The 18,435-nt window shown below is 37.9% G+C and overlaps 1 protein-coding gene across 1 annotated transcript in view; it reads left to right on the plus strand.

The window, feature by feature from the left end:
- Positions 1–18,435, plus strand: part of STXBP4 (syntaxin binding protein 4) — a 200,134-nt gene that overhangs the window by 12,770 nt on the left and 168,929 nt on the right. Inside the window, exons 3-5 of the mRNA XM_052658542.1 lie at positions 9,298–9,404; positions 9,582–9,798; positions 11,262–11,340. Of these exons, the coding sequence (XP_052514502.1) occupies positions 9,298–9,404; positions 9,582–9,798; positions 11,262–11,340 (403 nt within the window). The remainder of the gene's footprint in view (positions 1–9,297; positions 9,405–9,581; positions 9,799–11,261; positions 11,341–18,435) is intronic.

Raw genomic sequence — 18,435 nt, forward strand, 5'->3', positions numbered from 1 at the left:
GTTAAAGTTTGAAAGACCGTGGCAGGTTTGAAGAACATTTTCTCAGAATAGGATGAAGAATTTATATGCTGAGAAGGGAAAGTGGATATGAGGCTAGAAAAAGTAGGTTGCATCTAGTTTGTTGTTCTAGGTTTGGGAAATTCACGAGTTTCAACTTTTCCCGTCAGTGGGCAATCATAAGGGGTTCTTAATTTGAGGACTGGGAGGATTAAATTTGCTATCAGTGTGAAAATTGCCTTCAACAGATATGGGATTCTGATTCACCTCTCCGTAACACCTACAATGTGTTAGGATTTTATATACGTTATTTAATGATCACAGCAACGTTGTGCAATAGGTATTTATTCCCCACATCGCAGCTAAGAAAATGAGTCTCATGGAGATTAAATAAATTGCCTGCATTCATGTTAATAACTAGTATTGTGAGAGGACACCTCCATTGACACTTATTGAAATTATGGGAAAAGAATCTAAAAGCTCTCAGGAGCAATCTTTGTAGTGAGGAATACTGAGTTAGAGTCAGGCTGTGTGGATAGTTTCTGATGCTCTGATAATAGACATTGTTTGGAAAACTGTGTAGTGGTCGTTATAATATGAAATGGACAATGTTGACAGTTTTTAACAGAAGTATTCAAGAATACATTATTATTTCAACATCTTTATAAATGTCAACGTGAAAGAATTCAGACTGAAGCTGGGTGTGTGAAAGTGCTTGGCACCTTGCCTGTCATGTTGTGTAGTTGCTCAGTAAGTGCTGAATCAGAATCTAGACAGTGTGGAAGAGGCCTTGGCAAATCCCTGAAGTCACTATCTTCTCAGACACATTAATCAAGCTGGGGCAGAATTCATGGGCTTTGAATGCCAGGCTTTTACAGAAATAGCTTTGTTTTAGTTTGCAGGTTCTGACTTTTAAACCGGTTCAGAAATTCACATGATCAGCTAAGATCTTATTCTTGGAAGCAAAAGGGAAAAAAAAAAAAAAAAAAAAAAACTGCTGCAAGTACTTTTTAGAAAGAAAAATATATATAAACACCAGAAGCCACAGTCAGAGACTTTCTTCCTCTCTTCTCTGACTCTTGTCTCCCTGGAAAATACTACTTCAGTACATTGGTATACCTTAATATTAATATAAGATGTGTTAAATTGCCTTTCTGAGAGCTTTTTTGTTTTTATGGCCAATACCGTATGGCCAGAGAAGAGATTGTGGGAGAAGGTAGGTCATCTCAACCCTGTTGCCCACTTCTGTCTTCTGAAGGCCTTTTCTCCATAATGCTGACAACCAGCTGTGGTTTCTATAAAATACACAGAGAGAGGAACTGTCTCTGGCGATTTAGAATTTAGTTCTTTGTTCCTTGTGGATGAGATTGTGCACCCCCTGCATCCCCTTCCTTCACCTTCTCTCATTGTTTATGAACATCTTAGCTAACAATCTGTGGAGCTCAAATTCGAATTCAGATATATCTGGTTTCCATGCCTCATTCTCTTTTCTCCTCACCAGTCCACTGCCTCTGAAGGCTCCTGCCCAAATAACAGACAGTGGAGTTGCCATCTGGCTTATAGTCATCATCATGGAATTTTCCCTTTTCAAGGAAGTTTAATAAAAGCCAGGAACTGTTAATACTAAGAGTATAGACTAAAACAAAAATAACCAAATATTTACTGTCCACCACCCCAATTCTAAAAGAACTCTTTTCCCCTTGTCAGAGTCCTTTAAATGCTTTGCTTCAGTGGAGCAGAGCTTCTTTCACTGTTCCTTTTCTTTCCCTAAGTTATTGCCAGGCTTTGGGATATAAGTTAATAGTAGTATAGTCATTAAATTTCAGTTATAATCTACCTTTTTAAGCTGACTCTAAGCCAGAATTTTTTGCAGATTCCAAATGGGATAGAGTTGGACTTAGCAGACATTTATTTATTTTTAAGCTAGATTTTAAAAAAATCACTATTTTACCCTACTTCCAATGCAAATTTTGGAATATAGAACCAAAATAAAATTCATCTGGTTAGAAACATTGTTGAGCTTAAATGTCATGAAGTGAAAGTCACTCAGTCGTGTCCAACTCTTTGCAATCCCAAGGACTATGCAGTCCTTGGAATTCTCCAGGCCAGAATACTGGAGTGGGTAGCTGTTCCCTTCTCCAGGGGATCTTCCCGACCAGAATTGAACTGGGGTCTCCCTTATTGCAGGCGGATTCTTTACCAGCTGAGCCACCAGGGAAGCCCTAAATGTGCATTAGTCTAGTTATTTTAATGGGATGGAAATTTTCTCTTCTTTTTAATAATGTAATATTTTACACATACAAAAAGATATTGGAGCAGATATCTAACTTATAAAGCATAATAGTGAAATGAACCTATGAATCCACTTAGACTTCACTGTTTGGCTTAAGTAGAAAATATTACTATTAAGTCTTCCTATGTGTTTTCTTCCCACTCCATTACATTTTCTACCCTCTTTTTCAGAATTAAGTGCTCTCCAGAATTTTGTTTATTCTTTGGTAACTTTTACTAGCCTTATCTTTTTGCCTGTGGCAAAAAGGTTGTTTTGTTTCTTTGTTTGTTACCATTTCACTTTAACCTCAAGGAAATGACATCCTCAGACTAATATTTAGCATATTAAATCACAAGTTCTTGTATGTAAGTTTCTAAGTATAGTCTGAATATAGTTGACTTAAATGCATATGCTACCAAAGTCTGTCATCAGACTTGGTTTTATAAAATATTACAAAATCAGCTCCTTCGTTTTACTGAACATGTAAGATCCATATGGTAGATACTTTCTCCACGCTGCTTAGCCTTTTCCAGCTTTACTATTGTGTTTTAGTTCCCATACATTGGTCAAATGGAAGGAGGGGGAAAAAAATCTCTTGTGAATATAGCAATTGTGTGGTCTCAAACTTTACTAGTTATATTTAATCACATGCTTATAAAATCCAAATTAGTTTTCAAATACTATATATTTTAAATCAAATTGACTTTGTGGTTTTATATTTATATTTCAGAATGGTCATAGGGTCGTTATTCATTTAGATTATCATATATTTTATTACACAGTATTAGAAAGAACATGTTTATATTTATTTGCCTTCCTGTATACTCAGTGTTCAGTGTAAGAGATAATAATAAATACGTTAAAAAAAATATCATTACTCAACAGTAGTGAAGTGAAGTCGCTCAGTCGTGTCTGACTCTTTGTAACCCCATGGACTGTAGCCTACAACGCTCCTCCATCCATGGGATTTTCCAGGCAAGAGTACTGGAATGGGTTGCCGTTTCCTTCTCCAACTCAACAGTAAAGTAACCATAAATCACCATTGTTATATATAATGCAGTTCAAATCAAAGGTTAGTTATCCAAGGATATAGCTTAGATGATAAGACTTTTTAAAAACTGTTTCCTTGAATTTGTGGAATTTACTTAAATACCCTCAAGGGTAAAAATGCTTTTTAACTTTAAAAACTTTTCCCTAGTTGTAGAAATAATGGTTTCTGTATTTGTACTAATGACTGAGAAGCATCTTACGAAATGAAAATGAAAAGAGTTCATTTTTCATTTTCCGGTTTGAATTAAAAGACAAATGAAAATGAAGAAAACTTACCTAATGTATACAGTAAATCTTGTAACATTTATGCTTTGTCTTAAACAGTTAGGCTAGTTTTAGGCAGGGGGACTTTCCAGGTTGCTTATTGGTAAAGAAACTACCTGTCAAAGCAGGAGATGCAGGTTCAGTCCCTGGGTCGGGAAGATCCCCTGGAGGAGGAAGTGGCAACCCACTCCAGTATTCTTGAACAGAGGAGCCTGGTGGGCTACAGTCCATGGGGTTTCAAGAGTCAGACATGACTGAGCACACACGTGTATAGTTGTTGGCAGAGATAGGCCCTGGAAAAGACAATGCCAGGCAGCCAGTTAAGATTGGTTGTTATTACTAGGATGTCAGTAAAACTCCTTGTATAACCAACTGGTCCTATGTCAGTCACAGGAGGGACAGCAGATCCAAAAAAGATGATGTTTGACCATGAACATAAATGTGGGTAGAATCAATATAGTTAAGATCATTGGCTGAATTTTTAAAAATTCTAACTGTGAAGTAACTCTTAATGTTTGATGGGTTGAAAGATACAGGAATGCTCAGAAAATAAACTGACTGAGTCTTATATTCTGAAATATCCTAGAATTATTTAGCCTAGTTTATCACAGACAGACCTGTGTTTGTCTCATACAACTGACCTTTTAAAACAGGTTTCTTTTCCTAGTATACCAGGCTGTGTCTTCATATCTTCAGGATACCTTAACATGAAAGTTTATTCTAGGAATACATGAACATTTCCATTTCATTCATGTATATTAGAAAAGTGAAAGTCACTTAGCTGTGTCTGACTCTTTGTGACCCCATGGAATATACAGTCCATGGAATTCTCCAGGCCAGACTACTGGAGTGGGTAGAATTTCCCTTCTCCAGAGAATCTTCCCAACCCAGGAATTGAACCCAGCTCTCCTGCATTGCAGGGTGATTCTTTACCAGCTGAGCCACAAGGGAAGCCCATATTACTGGAATGGGTAGCCTTTCCCTTCTCCAGGGGATCTTCCTGACCCAGAAATTGTAGTGGGGTCTCCCGCATTACAGGTGGATTCTTTACAAACTGAGCTAACAGGAAAACATGTATATTACCAAATCAGACTTTAATGAAAACTTTTTACTATTGGGACTCTTTTTTTTCTTTTTACTCTTTTCTTTAAGTCATTCTTTACTAATACTGTGCTTTGCTTTAATTGTATCAAATTAATACACAGATCCCTTGCATTCCTAAACACTAACAATGAGAAAAAAGAGAAATTAAGGAAACAATCCCATTCACCATTAAGATGAAAAGAATAAAATACTTAGGAATAAATTTACCTAAAGAAACAAAAGACCTATGTATAGAAAACTATAAAACACTGATGAAAGAAGTCAAAGATGACACAAATAGATGGAGAAATATACCATGTTCATGGATTGGAAGAATCAATATAGTGAAAATGAGTATACTTCCCAAAGCAATCTACAGATTCAATGCAATCCCCATCAAGCTACCAATGGTATTTTTCACGGAACTAGAACAAATAATTTCACAATTTGTATGGAAACACATAAAACCTTGAATAGCCAAAGCAGTCTTGAGAAAGAAAAATGAACGTGAAGGAATCAACCTGCCTGACTTCAGACTATACTACAAAGCTACAGTCATCAAGACAGTATGGTACTGGCACTAAGACAGAAATACAGATCAATGGAACAAAATAGAAAGCCCAGAGATAAATCCACGCCGCTATGGACAGCTTATCTTCGACAAAGGAAGCAAATATATACAATGGAGAAAAGTCAATCTCTTTAACAAGTGGTGCTGGGAAAACTGGTCAGTTCAGTTCAGTCACTCCATCCTGTGCAACTCTTTGCGACCCCATGAACTGCAGCACACCAGGCCTCCCTGTCCATCACCAACTCCCAGAGTTCACTCAAACTCAACGTCCATTGAGTCAGTGATGCCATCTCATCCTCTGTTGTCCCCTTCTCCTCCTGCCCCCAATCCCTCCTAGCATCAGAGTCTTTTCCAATGAGTCAACTCTTCGCATGAGGTGGCCAAAGTATTGGAGTTTCAGCTTTAGCATCATTCCTTCCAAAGAACACCCAGGACTGATCTCCTTTAGAATGGATGGGTTGGATCTCCTTGCAGTCCCAGACTCTCAAGAGTCTTCTGCAGCACCACAGTTCAAAAGCATCAATTCTTCAGCGCCCAGCTTTCTTAGCAGTCCAACTCTCACATCCATACATGACTACTGGAAAAACCATGGCCTTGACTAGACGGACCTTTGTTGGCAAAGTAATGTTTCTGCTTTTTAATATGCTATCTAGGGAAAACTGGTCATCCGCCTGTAAAAGAATGAAACTAGAACACTTTCTAACACCATACACAAAAATAAACTCAAAATGGATTAAAGATCTAAATGTAACATAAGAAACTATAAAACTCCTAGAAGAAAACATAGGCAGAGCACTCTCTGACATAAATCACAGCAAGATCCTCTATGGCCCACCTCCCAGAGTAGTGGAAATAAAAGCAAAAATAAACTAATGGGACCTCAGTTCAGTTCAGTCTCTCAGTTGTGTCCTACTCTTTGCGACCCCATGAATTGCAGCATGCCAGGCCTCCCTGTCCATCACAAACTCCCGGAGTTCACCCAAACTCATGTCTGAGTCGGTGATCCCATCCAGCCATCTCATCCTCTGTTGTCCCATTCTCCTCCTGCCCCCAATCCCTCCCAGCATAAGAGTCTTTTCCAATGAGTCAACTCTTCGCATGAGGTGGCCAAAGTACTGCAGTTTCAGCTTTAGCATCAATCCTTCTGAAGAACACCCATGACTAATCTCCTTCAGAATGGACTGGTTGGATCTCCTTGCAGTCCAAGGGACTCTCAAGAGTCTTCTCCAACACCACAGTTCAAAAGCATCAATTCTTTGGCACTCAGCTTTCTTCACAGTCCAACTCTCACATCCATACATGACCACTGGAAAAATCATAGCCTTGACTAGATGGACCTTTGTTAGCAAAGTAATTCTCTGCTTTTGACTTTGCTGTCTAGGTTGGTCATAACTTTCCTTCTAAGGACTAAGCATCTTTTAATTTCATGGCTGCAGTCACCATCTGCGGTGATTTTGGAGCCCCCCAAAATAAAGTCTGACACTGTTGCCACTGTTTCCCCATTATTTGCCATGAAGTGATGAGACCAGATGCCATGATCTTAGTTTTCTGAATGTTGAGCTTTAAGCCAACTTTTCACTCTCCACTTTCACTTTCATCAAGAGGCTTTTTAGTTCCTCTTCACTTTCTGCCATAAGGGTGGTGTCATCTGCATATCTGAGGTGATTGATATTTCTCCTGGCAATCTTGATTCCAGCTTGTGCTTCTTCCAGCCCAGTGTTTCTCATGATGTACTCTGCATGTAAGTTAAATAAGCAGGGTGACAATATACAGCCTTGACATACTCCTTTTCCTATTTGGAACCAGTCTGTTGTTCCATGTCCAGTTCTAACTGTTGCTTCCTGACCTGCATATAGGTTTCTCAAGAGGCATGTCAGGTGGTCTCATGTTTCCATCTCTCTCAGAATTTTCCACAGTTTATTGTGATCCACACAGTCAAAGGCTTTGGCATAGTCAATAAAGCAGAAATAGATGTTTTTCTGGAACTTCTTGCTTTTTCCATGATACAGCAGATGTTAGCAATTTGATCTCTGGTTCCTCTGCCTTTTCTAAAACCAGCTTGAATATCTGGAAGTTCACGTTCACGTATTGCTGAAGCCTGGCTTGGAGAATTTTAAGCATGTAAGATGAGTACAATTGTGCGGTAGTTTGAGCATTCTTTGGCATTGCCTTTCTTTGGATTGGAATGAAAACTGACCTTTTCCAGTCCTGTGGCCACTGCTGAGATTTCCAAATTTGCTGGCATATTGAGTGCAGCACTTTCACAGCATCATCTTTCAGGATTTGAAAGAGCTCAACTGGAATTCCATCACCTCCACTAGCTTTTTTTGAGGGATGCTTTCTAAGGCCCACTTGACTTCACATTCCAGGATGTCTGGCTCTAGGTGAGTGATCACACCATCGTGATTATGTTGGTCGTGAAGATCTTTTTTATACAGTTCTTCTGTGTATTTTTGCCATCTCTTCTTAATATCTTCTGCTTCTGTTAGGTCCATACCATTTTTGTCCTTTATTGAGCCCATATTTGCATGAAATGTTCCCTTGGGATCTCTGATTTTCTTGAAGTGATCTCTAGTCTTTCCCGTTCTGTTGTTTTCCTCTATTTCTTTGCATTGATCACTGAGGAAAGCTTTCTTATCTCTCCTTGCTATTCTTTGGAACTCTGCATTCAGATGCTCGTATCTTTCCTTTTCTCCTTTGCTTTTCACTTCTCTTCTTTTCACAGCTATTTGTAAGGCCTCCACAGACAGCCATTTTGCTTTTTTGCATTTCTTTTCCATGGCCATGGTCTTGATCCCTGTCTCCTGTACAATGTCATGAACCTCTGTCCATAGTTCATCAGACATTCTATCTATCAGATCTAATTAAACTTAAAAGCTTTGCACAATGAAGGAAACTATAAGCAAGGTGAAAAGACAGCCTTCAGAATGGGAGAAAATAATAGCAAATGAAGCAGTGGACAGTTAGTTAATCTCAAAAACATACAAGCAGCTCAATACCAGAAAAATAAGTGATCCAATCAGAAAATGGGCCAAAAAGTAAACAGACATTTTCCAAAGAAGGCATACAGATGGCTAAGAAAGATATGAAAAGATGCTCAATATCACTCATTACCAGAGAAATGTAAATCACTATGAGGTTCCATTTCATGCTGGTCAGAATGGCTGCCATCAAAAAGTCTACAAACAATAAATGCTGGAGAGGGTCTGGAGAAAAGGGAACCCTCTTACTTACACTGTTGGTGGGAATGCAAACTAGTACAGCCACTATGGAGAACAGTGTGGAGATTCCCTAAAAAGCTTAAAATAGAACTGCCAATCAACCCAGCAATCCCAATGCTGGGCATATACACCGAGGAAACCAGAATTGAAAGAGACACGTGTACCCCAGTTTTCATCGCAGCACTGTTTACAATAGCTATGACATGGAAGCAGCCTAGATGTCCATCGGTAGACAAATGGATAAGAAAGCTGTGGTACATATACACAATGGAATATTACTCATCTTTTAAAAAGAACACATTTGACTCAGGTCTAATGAAGTGGATGAAACTGGAGTCTATTATCCAGAGTGATGTAAGTCAGAAAGAAAAACACCAATACAATATATTAATGCATATATATGGAATTTAGAAAGATGGTAACGACAACCCCAAATGCAAGACAGCAAAAGACCACAGGTATAGAGAACAGACTTTTGTACTCTGTGGGAGAAGGCAAGGGTGGGATGATTTGAGAGAATAGCATTGAAACATGTGTATTACTGTATGTGAAATAGATGACCAGTGCAAGCTTGATGCATGAAGCAGGGCACTCAAAGCTGGTGCACTGGGACAACCCAGAGGGATCGGATGGGGAGGGAGGTGGGAAGAGGGTTCAGGTCCTGGAGAGACACGTACACGTGGCTGACTCATGTCATTGTATGGCAAAAAACACCACAATATCGTAAAGTAATTAGCCTCCAATTAAAGTAAATTAATTTAAATTTTTAAAATTGGGTCAGTAATATTTTTAAGAAACACCTTAATCAGTTTCTTTACAAATATTACTATTTTTGTTAGGATGGACGTTTGAAACCAGGAGATCAACTTGTCTCAGTAAACAGGGAGTCCATGATTGGTGTATCATTTGAAGAAGCAATAAGCGTAATTACCAGTGCCAAGCTGAGGTAACTATTCTAGCCATAAGATAGAATGAATCATGTAGCATGTCTCCCTAAAAATAGAAATTTAAGTTGTCTTAGTACTTACTTTAGACCCAAAACAAGTCTTTTTTGCTAATATTTGAAATGTCATCTTAGAATTCAATTGTACTGTATCCATAAAGTGATTTCTTTTAATGCTAGGTCAGAATCTGCTTGGGAGATAGCATTCATAAGACAGAAATCTGACAGCAGCCATTTAGAAAATCCATCTTGTTCATCCCTTTTACAAGCTACAGGAGAATATGGACCTCAAGCCTCAAAATTTAGCCTTATTTCTTCTCCTGAAATACTAATTCCAAAGACCTCATCCACTCCCAGATCTACAGATGCCATTTTACCTTCTTTTAGGAGGAATCAGGTAATCTTGTATTTCTCTGTTTGTTTACATTGTCCATGAACTCCTGTGTATCTTTATGTTTGATGTATACATAATAGAACTTTAATTCTGATAATATAGTTTTGTTAACCAATTGGTGTGTCCTTGAAAGATCTTTTTTGTTTAAGATTTTTATGCTGTGCTATTAATAATTTTTCAGGTGAATGTATCCTATGTCAAGAAAGTCATAATCAGAAATGGCATCACAAAGATATGCTTAGATATCACTCAAAACTGTGATATGAAATGTTATATTTATTTTCAGATAGTCTCTCATATTATTCCATTCATTATTTTTTTTCTATTTTCTGCTTGACTGAAGGTGAACAATCTTCCTTTCTGCTCCTCAGCTCTTTTCTACACTGAGTAGGTGGATATTGTTCCCTCACATGCATATGCTGGAATATAATTCACCTTTGTTGTTGTTCAGTCGCTAAGGCATGTCTGACTCTTTGCGACCCCATGGACTGCAGCATATCAGGCCTCTCTGTCCTTCACTGTCTCTTAGAGTTTGCTCAAACTCATGTCCATTGAGTTGGCAATGCCATCCAACCATCTCATCTTCTGTCACCCACTTCTCCTGCCTTCAATCTTTCCCAGCATCAGGGTCTCTTCCAGTGAATCACACAAAAGGGGGTGTTTCTACATGGAAATCAATATAATTACAGTCATCCTTTGATGTCTGTAGATATCCAGGACAACCTCCTCCCACAGCCCCCACAGCAGATACCCGAATCCAAGGATGCTAAAGTTTCTTGTATACAGTGGTGTTGTATTTGCATATAATCTATGCATACCCTCCCCATATACTTTATATCATCTCTAGATTACTCGTAATAGCTAATATAGTATAAATGCTATGTAAATAGTTGCTGGTGCTGCAAATTCAAGGTTTGCTTTTTGGAACTTTCTGGAATTTTTTAAAAATAGTTTCAATTTGCTTTTGATTGAATCTGCAGATGCAGAACTGGCAGATACAAAGGGATGACTGTAATTACTAATCGTTACAGTGTAGTTAATAATGAATTATAGAATAGAGCATATACTCTATAAACAAACTTGAAACTCAAGTAGGCTTTTAGTCAGTAGGATAAAATTCATCATAGGTATCTTCAGTTTTGGGTCCATGCTAATCAGATATAGAGTTTAAGATTTTCTCTTAGCTCTTATACTTTTTCATTTGGGGTTATAATACCTTTTCAGAGACATGGTACATAGCCTTATATTTTGTTGTCCTTGGTTATGGTAGAGCTAAAAGCAGTTGTTGCTTTAATTCTGAATTGCTTTGTTTGAAGGTGAATATACCAAAATTTTAAAGGTTTCATATTTTTGGGACTATTGCTTTAATCTCATTAATCATTCTTTTTATGTTAACATGAACTCCTAGTCTGGTCTTTGACCTACTTTAGAAAATGATATTTCATATTCCTCATTTTCTTTCTTAGATAAAAACTGGATACAAGAAAACAGAACAGATTCCAATTACTTCTTCAGACAACAGCCCTACAGATATGTCTAATACAGGTAAATGCACATTTAATTCCTTTTTCCTGTTATTTTTTTCAATTACTCTCTCAATGAGGAGTGTATAATGTGACAATAGACTTTAAAGAAGAGTGCATTATTTCTTTTTTCTTCATTGAATAAAAGAGTAAAAATAATCTATCATGCAGTGGTCTCTGTTAGATTATGACTTTTATTGAAAATTTTCCTGAGCAAAGGGTTGTAATTTTAAAAGATAAATTATCATAATAGTATCTATGAAGCTGTAATAATCAATGGACTGTTAAAACCACATAATGAAAACTCTTCTTTAAATCAAGATGAGGTTTCCTTGCCCTTTTAGTGAAATCCTGGTGAGATATATTAAATGCAGCTTTCAGAGAAATTATAGAAGGGAGCATGGCTTAAGGAAAGAAATATGTTTTATTTTCCTTGGAAGAGATTATATAGATATAAATTGGAAAACATTTGAGTATTATGGATTCAGTATTATTGGTTCTTAATTTTCATGAAATGACTTTTTGATATTTTTAAACAATAAAGGATTAATTGTGTGTTACCCATAAAAAAGATTTTTATCAATCAATAAAGTGTTTCTAGGCTCAAGAACACAATCTTCCCCTTAAATTTTCTCCAAAAATTAAATGAGAAAACAAAGAAAAAAACTGTCCTTATTAAAAATTGTGTAGAAAAGAAGAGTTAATTTTATATCTATTAAGAAAATTGTTACTTATATGTTTTAATTTTTGGTATCATTGTATAGATTAAAACTGCAAAATAAGAGTTAGTAAGAATTTTATAGTGTCATAGTCTGGGTTACTTTAGCAAAATACCACAGACTGGATAACTTATAAACAACAGACATTTATTTCTCACAGTTTTAGAGGCTAGAAGTCCAGGGTCATGGTGCCAGCATGGTCTGAGAGAAAGCCTTCTTGTGGTTGCAATTCTCATTGTGTCTTCAAATGGGAGAAAAGTCTAGGGGGCACTGTGGGGTCTCTTTTATAAGAACACTAATTCCATTCCTGAGGGCTTTACCTTCATGCTCTAAGCACCTCCCTATGGCCCGAGTTTCTAATACCATGATCTTGGGGGTTAGGATTTCAGCATAGAAATTTTGGGAGGACACAACATTCAGACCATAGCACATAGCTCCTATGCTCAACAGGAATTTATAGTGGATTCCATAGTCATTTCCCTGACTTGGAGCAGTATTAACCAGTGCATTAGGAACAATTTTTAACCATCAATTATATGCCTTTTTACTTAGTGGGATTTGTTGGCCTTTAGAAACTTATTTAGTATTATTTCCTTTACATAATTAATTTCCTTTCTCTTGATATATTGTTTTTATTTTAAATTGGGAACCCATGTGAGAAAAAGAAGATAGATGAAAGAAGCAAGCAGTGGTATGGAGGCATTTATGCCACTTGTTTTTAATTTTGAGAATAGTTGAACTACTTAACGTGTCTTTTAGCCATTTATTTATTCAGTAAGTGTTTACTGAGTATGTCATGTACATCATGGTTCAGTAAGAATTATAAAGGAGCTAGAATATTTCTCATGAGATACTTAATAGTATATTGTCAACTAAAGTATGAGATTAAAAACCTTCATTATTCAGATTGGAAAGCATTGTGTATGTGTATGTTTGTTTATGTGTATGTGTGATTATTTTATTGGATAACCACTTGACTATTTGCCATGTTCTGGGTTGACTAGAGCAGGCGGTGAGTAGTTCAGTACTTTAGGAAGTATACTGTCAGACTTCTCTTGTGCTCCAGTGGTTCACCTGCCAATGCAGGAGACACAGGTTCAATCCCTGGTCCAGGAAGATCCACATGCCACAGGGCAACTCAGCCTGTGTGCCACAGCTACTGAGCCCACACTCCAGAGCCCACGAGCCACAACTAGCAAGCCCACATTCCATGACTGCTGGAGCCCATGCACCCTAGAGCTTGTGCTCTGCAACAAGAGAAGCCACACAATGAGAAAGAAGCCTGTGTACCACAACCAGAGAGTAGACCGTACTCACCGCAACTACAGAAAGCCTGTGTGCAGCAAGGAAGACCCAGCACAGCCAGAAATCAAGAAATAGAAATACACTGTCTTGCCTAAGAATCCCATGGATGAGGAGCCTGGCAGGCTACAGTCCATAGGGTCTCAAAGAGTCGGACATAACTGAAGCGACCTAGCACACATGGCACACACACACACTTATACTATCTTATTGATGAATGACATACTTGCACAAGACATGTGAAGACATGAACAAAGTGGATTAAGAAAAGTAGTCGTAAGTGACCTGAGTGTGATACAGGGAAAATACAACGGTTAATTACCAGGCCCTGAATGCAAACTTAGAGATTCAGATCTCTGTTCCCAACTTATTAGCTGAATTAGCTTATATTGAAACAGTTTCCTCACGGGGTTCTTATGAGTATTAAACAAGATTGTGTATACTAAACAATTTGTAGTTGGTACAGAGAATATGCTTAGTACATTTTGCTATTATTAATTTTACAGAAACTGAAGTTTAGAATATAGCTCAGATAATATTCCAGGACGTATTTTTTAGAGCAGAAGTGAAAGCTTCTGTCTTTCAATTCAATTTTACATCCTCCCTCTCTACCCCTGAAGCTAGTACATTGTGTCTGATTTGTCGCAAAATACCCAGGTGGTGTTTATGGTAAAGAATCTACCTGCCAGGGCAGGAGACACAAGAGATGAGGGTATGATCCTCGATCGAGAAGATCCCCTTAACTAGGAAATGGCAACCTGCTCCAGTATTTTTGTCTGGAAAATTCCATGGACAGTGGAGCCAGGTGGGCCACAAAGAGTCAGACGTGACTGAGTGACTGAACAAGATACAGAAATCAATAGGGAAAAATTTCTTGGCAAAAGTCAGACGTCTTCTATATCTTGAAAGAAGTGATAAACGTCAATGGATGGATGAAGATAAGAGATCATCCTAAGTGAATGAGGCACCATCATCAAAAGCAAAAAATTAAGGATGAGCTACATGTCAAGTGATCCTAGGAGGCAACTCCAATTAGAGCAAGGAGATCCTACAGTAATGAATGAACTGGGGTAAATTTACATCAGTGACTATAAGAAATGATGCTTGATTTTGTTGTAGAAAAATAATCTACTGAAAAATCTATTTGAGTGAGTAAGCTCTATGTAAATATTAAAACGCAATTAGAATGGGAAATTTTTTTAGAGTTGAAATGAAATTGACTTTAGGATGAATCATTTTCTTCCATAAGAATGTAGTAGACAAGATATTTCTGAGGGGAAAAAAACAAAGTCAGCTCTAAATTCTGTAGGTAACTGACATACATTGTGACTTGTTTAAAGTAGTTATTTATGAATTCCCAAATTAGATCCTTAACTGTCACATCTAAACTTCTTCAGCCAGTTGGTATTTATTAATCTTAAAAATACATGAATGTTAATATAATCTCAACAAAAATAAACTTAATGAAGCAAATCTACCCCTGTTCCCATCTCAAAAGCATTCTGAAGTGTAATGTAGTTAGTCGTTCAGTCATGTCTGACTCTTTCGTGACTCCATGGACTGTAGCCCGCCAGGCTCCTCTGTCCATGGGGTTCTCCAGTCGAGAATACTGGAGTGTGTTGCCATGCCCTCCTCCAGGGGATCTTCCCAACCTAGGGATTGAACCCAGGTCTCCCATATTGCAGGCAGATTCTTTACCATCTCATCCACCAGGGAGGCCCAAGAATATTGGAATGGGTACCTATCCCTTCTCCAAGGTATCTTCCCAACCTAGGAATTGAATTGGTGTCTCCTGCATTGCAGGCAGATTCTTTACCAGCTGAGCTACCAGGGAAGCCAGTAAAACTGGTTAGAATTTTTTAAATCCACTTTATACTTGAGTATGCCTTTAGAAACTATTCTGTTATATAAATTTCATATTTCAGAATACAGCTGTTTACTACTGCCATAAGCTGAATTATGAGGAAGCTAAAACCACACTAAAGACATTCCTGAGAAAGTCGGTAAAGAGTTATTGCATGAAGAAAGACAACCATTACTTTAACTTTACCACAGCAGAAGCCTTAATTCTCCTACAGTAAGGCTTTTATAACTGAAAACAAGCTAGTAATGAGAAAAACATCCATGGGAAGGTTCATAGTATTAACCAAATGGCACTGATTTTTGCACTCATAAAACATTTATTTCCTTTCTTCTAAAAAGAAGAAAAGGAAGAGAAGATCCAAGAGAAATAAGCCACAGTTTGAAAATTCTCACCCCCCACCCCCCACCGCACCCACCCACCACATGAGTAAACAAGGCGCTCAAGGCTGAAACTGAGAGGGACTCTGGAAGTTGAGGCAAACTGTCTGTGATGGGTGCTTTCCGGATCAACCTACCATGAATTACGGCATGCACGAATGCATGATTTATGCCTAGATCCTCCCAAAGTTTTGGCTCAAGGTAAAGATTTAGGGGATGCTTGGCTAGAAGAGAGATTTTGGTAAGCCATTGAGAGGTTAGTATAATTTTACACTAATCTCCTGTTTAATCTTTGTATGTATGTATGACCATTAACAGTACTTTATAGTTTACATGGGCTTCCCAGGTGGCAGTAGTAGTTAAGTACCCACCTGCACATGCAGACAGACTAAGGGATATGGATTTGATTCCTAGGTTGGGAAGATCCCCTGGAGGAGGGCACAGTGACTCACTCCAGTATTCTTGCTTGGAAAATCCCCATGGACAGAGGAGCCTGGCGGGTAACAGTCCATGGGGGTAACAAAGAGTCAGACACGACTGAAGCGACTTAGCACACACGCAAGCATAGTTTTCATAGTAGTTTTCTATGGTTTTTAATTTTACCATTACAGTTCCTGTGATCTGTTTTATTCCTCCTTCTTTACGGATGAGAAGACTGATGATGAAAGATATTGACACATTTAAACAATTGGTTTAAGAAGTCAGAAGAGATTAGAATCCTACATGGTCACCTACTTGCAGTATGATCTTGTGCTAGTTTCTTTACCTTTTGGGGTCTTGGTCTCATCATTTTTAGTTGGAAATAATAATACCTGTGTCACTGTGGTTATTGTTGATTAATGCCCTTATGTACCTAAAGACTTCCTATCTAAAAGTAAGCATGGTGGTTTAGTGGCTAAGTCTTGTCCAACTCTTGCACTACTTTTCTCTTATATCCACTGTTGCACACAGGGAATGTTTATGCCTGGATGTAGGAAAGTTATGACCAACCTAGATAGCATATTCAAAAACAGACACATTACTTTGAGAACAAAGGTCCATCTAGTCAAGGCTATAGTTTATCCAGTAGTCATGTATGAATGTGAGAGTTGGACTGTGAAGAAAGCTGAGCACCGAAGAATTGATGCTTTTGAACTGTGGTGTTGGAGAAGACTCTTGAGAGTCCCTTGGACTGCAAGGAGATCCACCCAGTCCATTCTAAAGGAGATCAGCCCTGGGTGTTCTTTGGAAGGAATGATGCTAAAGCTGAAACTCCAATACTTTGGCCACCTCATGTGAAGAGTTGACTCACTGGAAAAGACTCTGATGCTAGGAGGGATTGGGGGCAGAAGGAAAAGGGGACGATAGAGGATGAGATGGCTGGATGGCATCACTGACTCGATGGACGTGAGTCTGAGTGAACTCTGGGAGATGGTGATGGACAGGGAGGCCTGGCGTGCTGCGATTCATGGGGTCACAAAGAGTCGGACACGACTGAGCGACTGAACTGAACTGACTGAACTGAGGAAAACATAAGGAAAAACACACGCCTTGGTATGTGTCCCTGTCCTGCCCTCTCTTTGTCTCCTCTATACCCTTCCACGCACGCTTGAATTGAGTAATTCATACTCAGGGTTAGTCTTGATCTGAGTTCATAATTAAGTTAGCTTGGGTCCACCTTGTGTTAGTGTGGATTGATGGCACGTCAGGGACCAGGCTAAAAAGTCATTGTCAAGACTCACATGTCCACCCCCTGCAAATGAAAAATAAGGTTTGACTTATCTCCTGTTTGGGTTTCCATACTACTTTACTCCATGCTGACCTTTTATGCAACACTTCAAGTTTGGCAAAAAATTTCTCGTAAGAGGAAAAAGAATGTATTTGTAATTTATTTTTAGCCCTTGGCCAACAATTAGGTATCACAGTAAAAAGACATCTTTGTTGCCTTTGTCAAATTTGTAAAAATTCTATTATACTAAAATCACTCTTTCTCAACCTTTGAATTCCATTTAAAGTTAAAAGTCAGTAACCGGTTTTTGTGTGTGTGTGTGTGTGATCTTGACACCTATAAGTTATATTCAAGATTTTACATAGAATGTTAAGGAAGTGTTAAAGGTTTAGAGGAAGACTATTTATTTTCATATGCACTTCTTATGTTCTTAGGAAAGAGAATGCAAATCATTTTGTACTTAGAGACAGATGCTCTGAGAAATTAAAAAAAAAATTAAAACACTGCATAAAAATGTGACATTTTAAAAAGTTTTTTCTCTTCCTCTTGTTTCTATGTAGAACTAGTAAAATACCATTTAAAAGTGTATTTAGAATGGTGACAATTTAGATACAAGGATTGACATGGATTGCAGAAATCTGAGAAAATTTGGCATATTAAGGCAAATAATTTTTCAAATTCTAGTCACTCGGGACACCTGGTTTTTACTTATAAAGCAAGGATACAGCTTGTCTAAATAGTCAGGGTATACTGAGAAGGCGTTAGAGAATGGGTGAGAGGTGTGTGACCCTCAACTCTTGAGAATCATTTATGCTCCTCAAAATATAACCCTTCTGTAAGATAAGAAATAGGATTTTCAGTTCAAGAAGTTCTCAGACTAATCATACTTTATGTGCAACCTTGAAACAGTTTGCATTTGTGAGTTTTTCCATAGTACCTTCAGACCTCATATAGCAAACTACTTCTGCCAAGGAGAAATTATGACCTTTTTGAATTTCTAATATAATTTTACTAAGGTTGGAAGAAAAAAAGACTTTTCATTTAGCAATTAAGGCATTATGATGACAGGGTAAGTGGTGGGATGTATGTTTGTATTTTAAATTAATGTTTCTGTGGGACTTAACGCATAATTGGCTACTCTTTTTAG

This window comes from Budorcas taxicolor, chromosome 19 (assembly GCF_023091745.1).
Source record: "Budorcas taxicolor isolate Tak-1 chromosome 19, Takin1.1, whole genome shotgun sequence".
NCBI classification, from domain to species: domain Eukaryota; kingdom Metazoa; phylum Chordata; class Mammalia; order Artiodactyla; family Bovidae; genus Budorcas; species Budorcas taxicolor.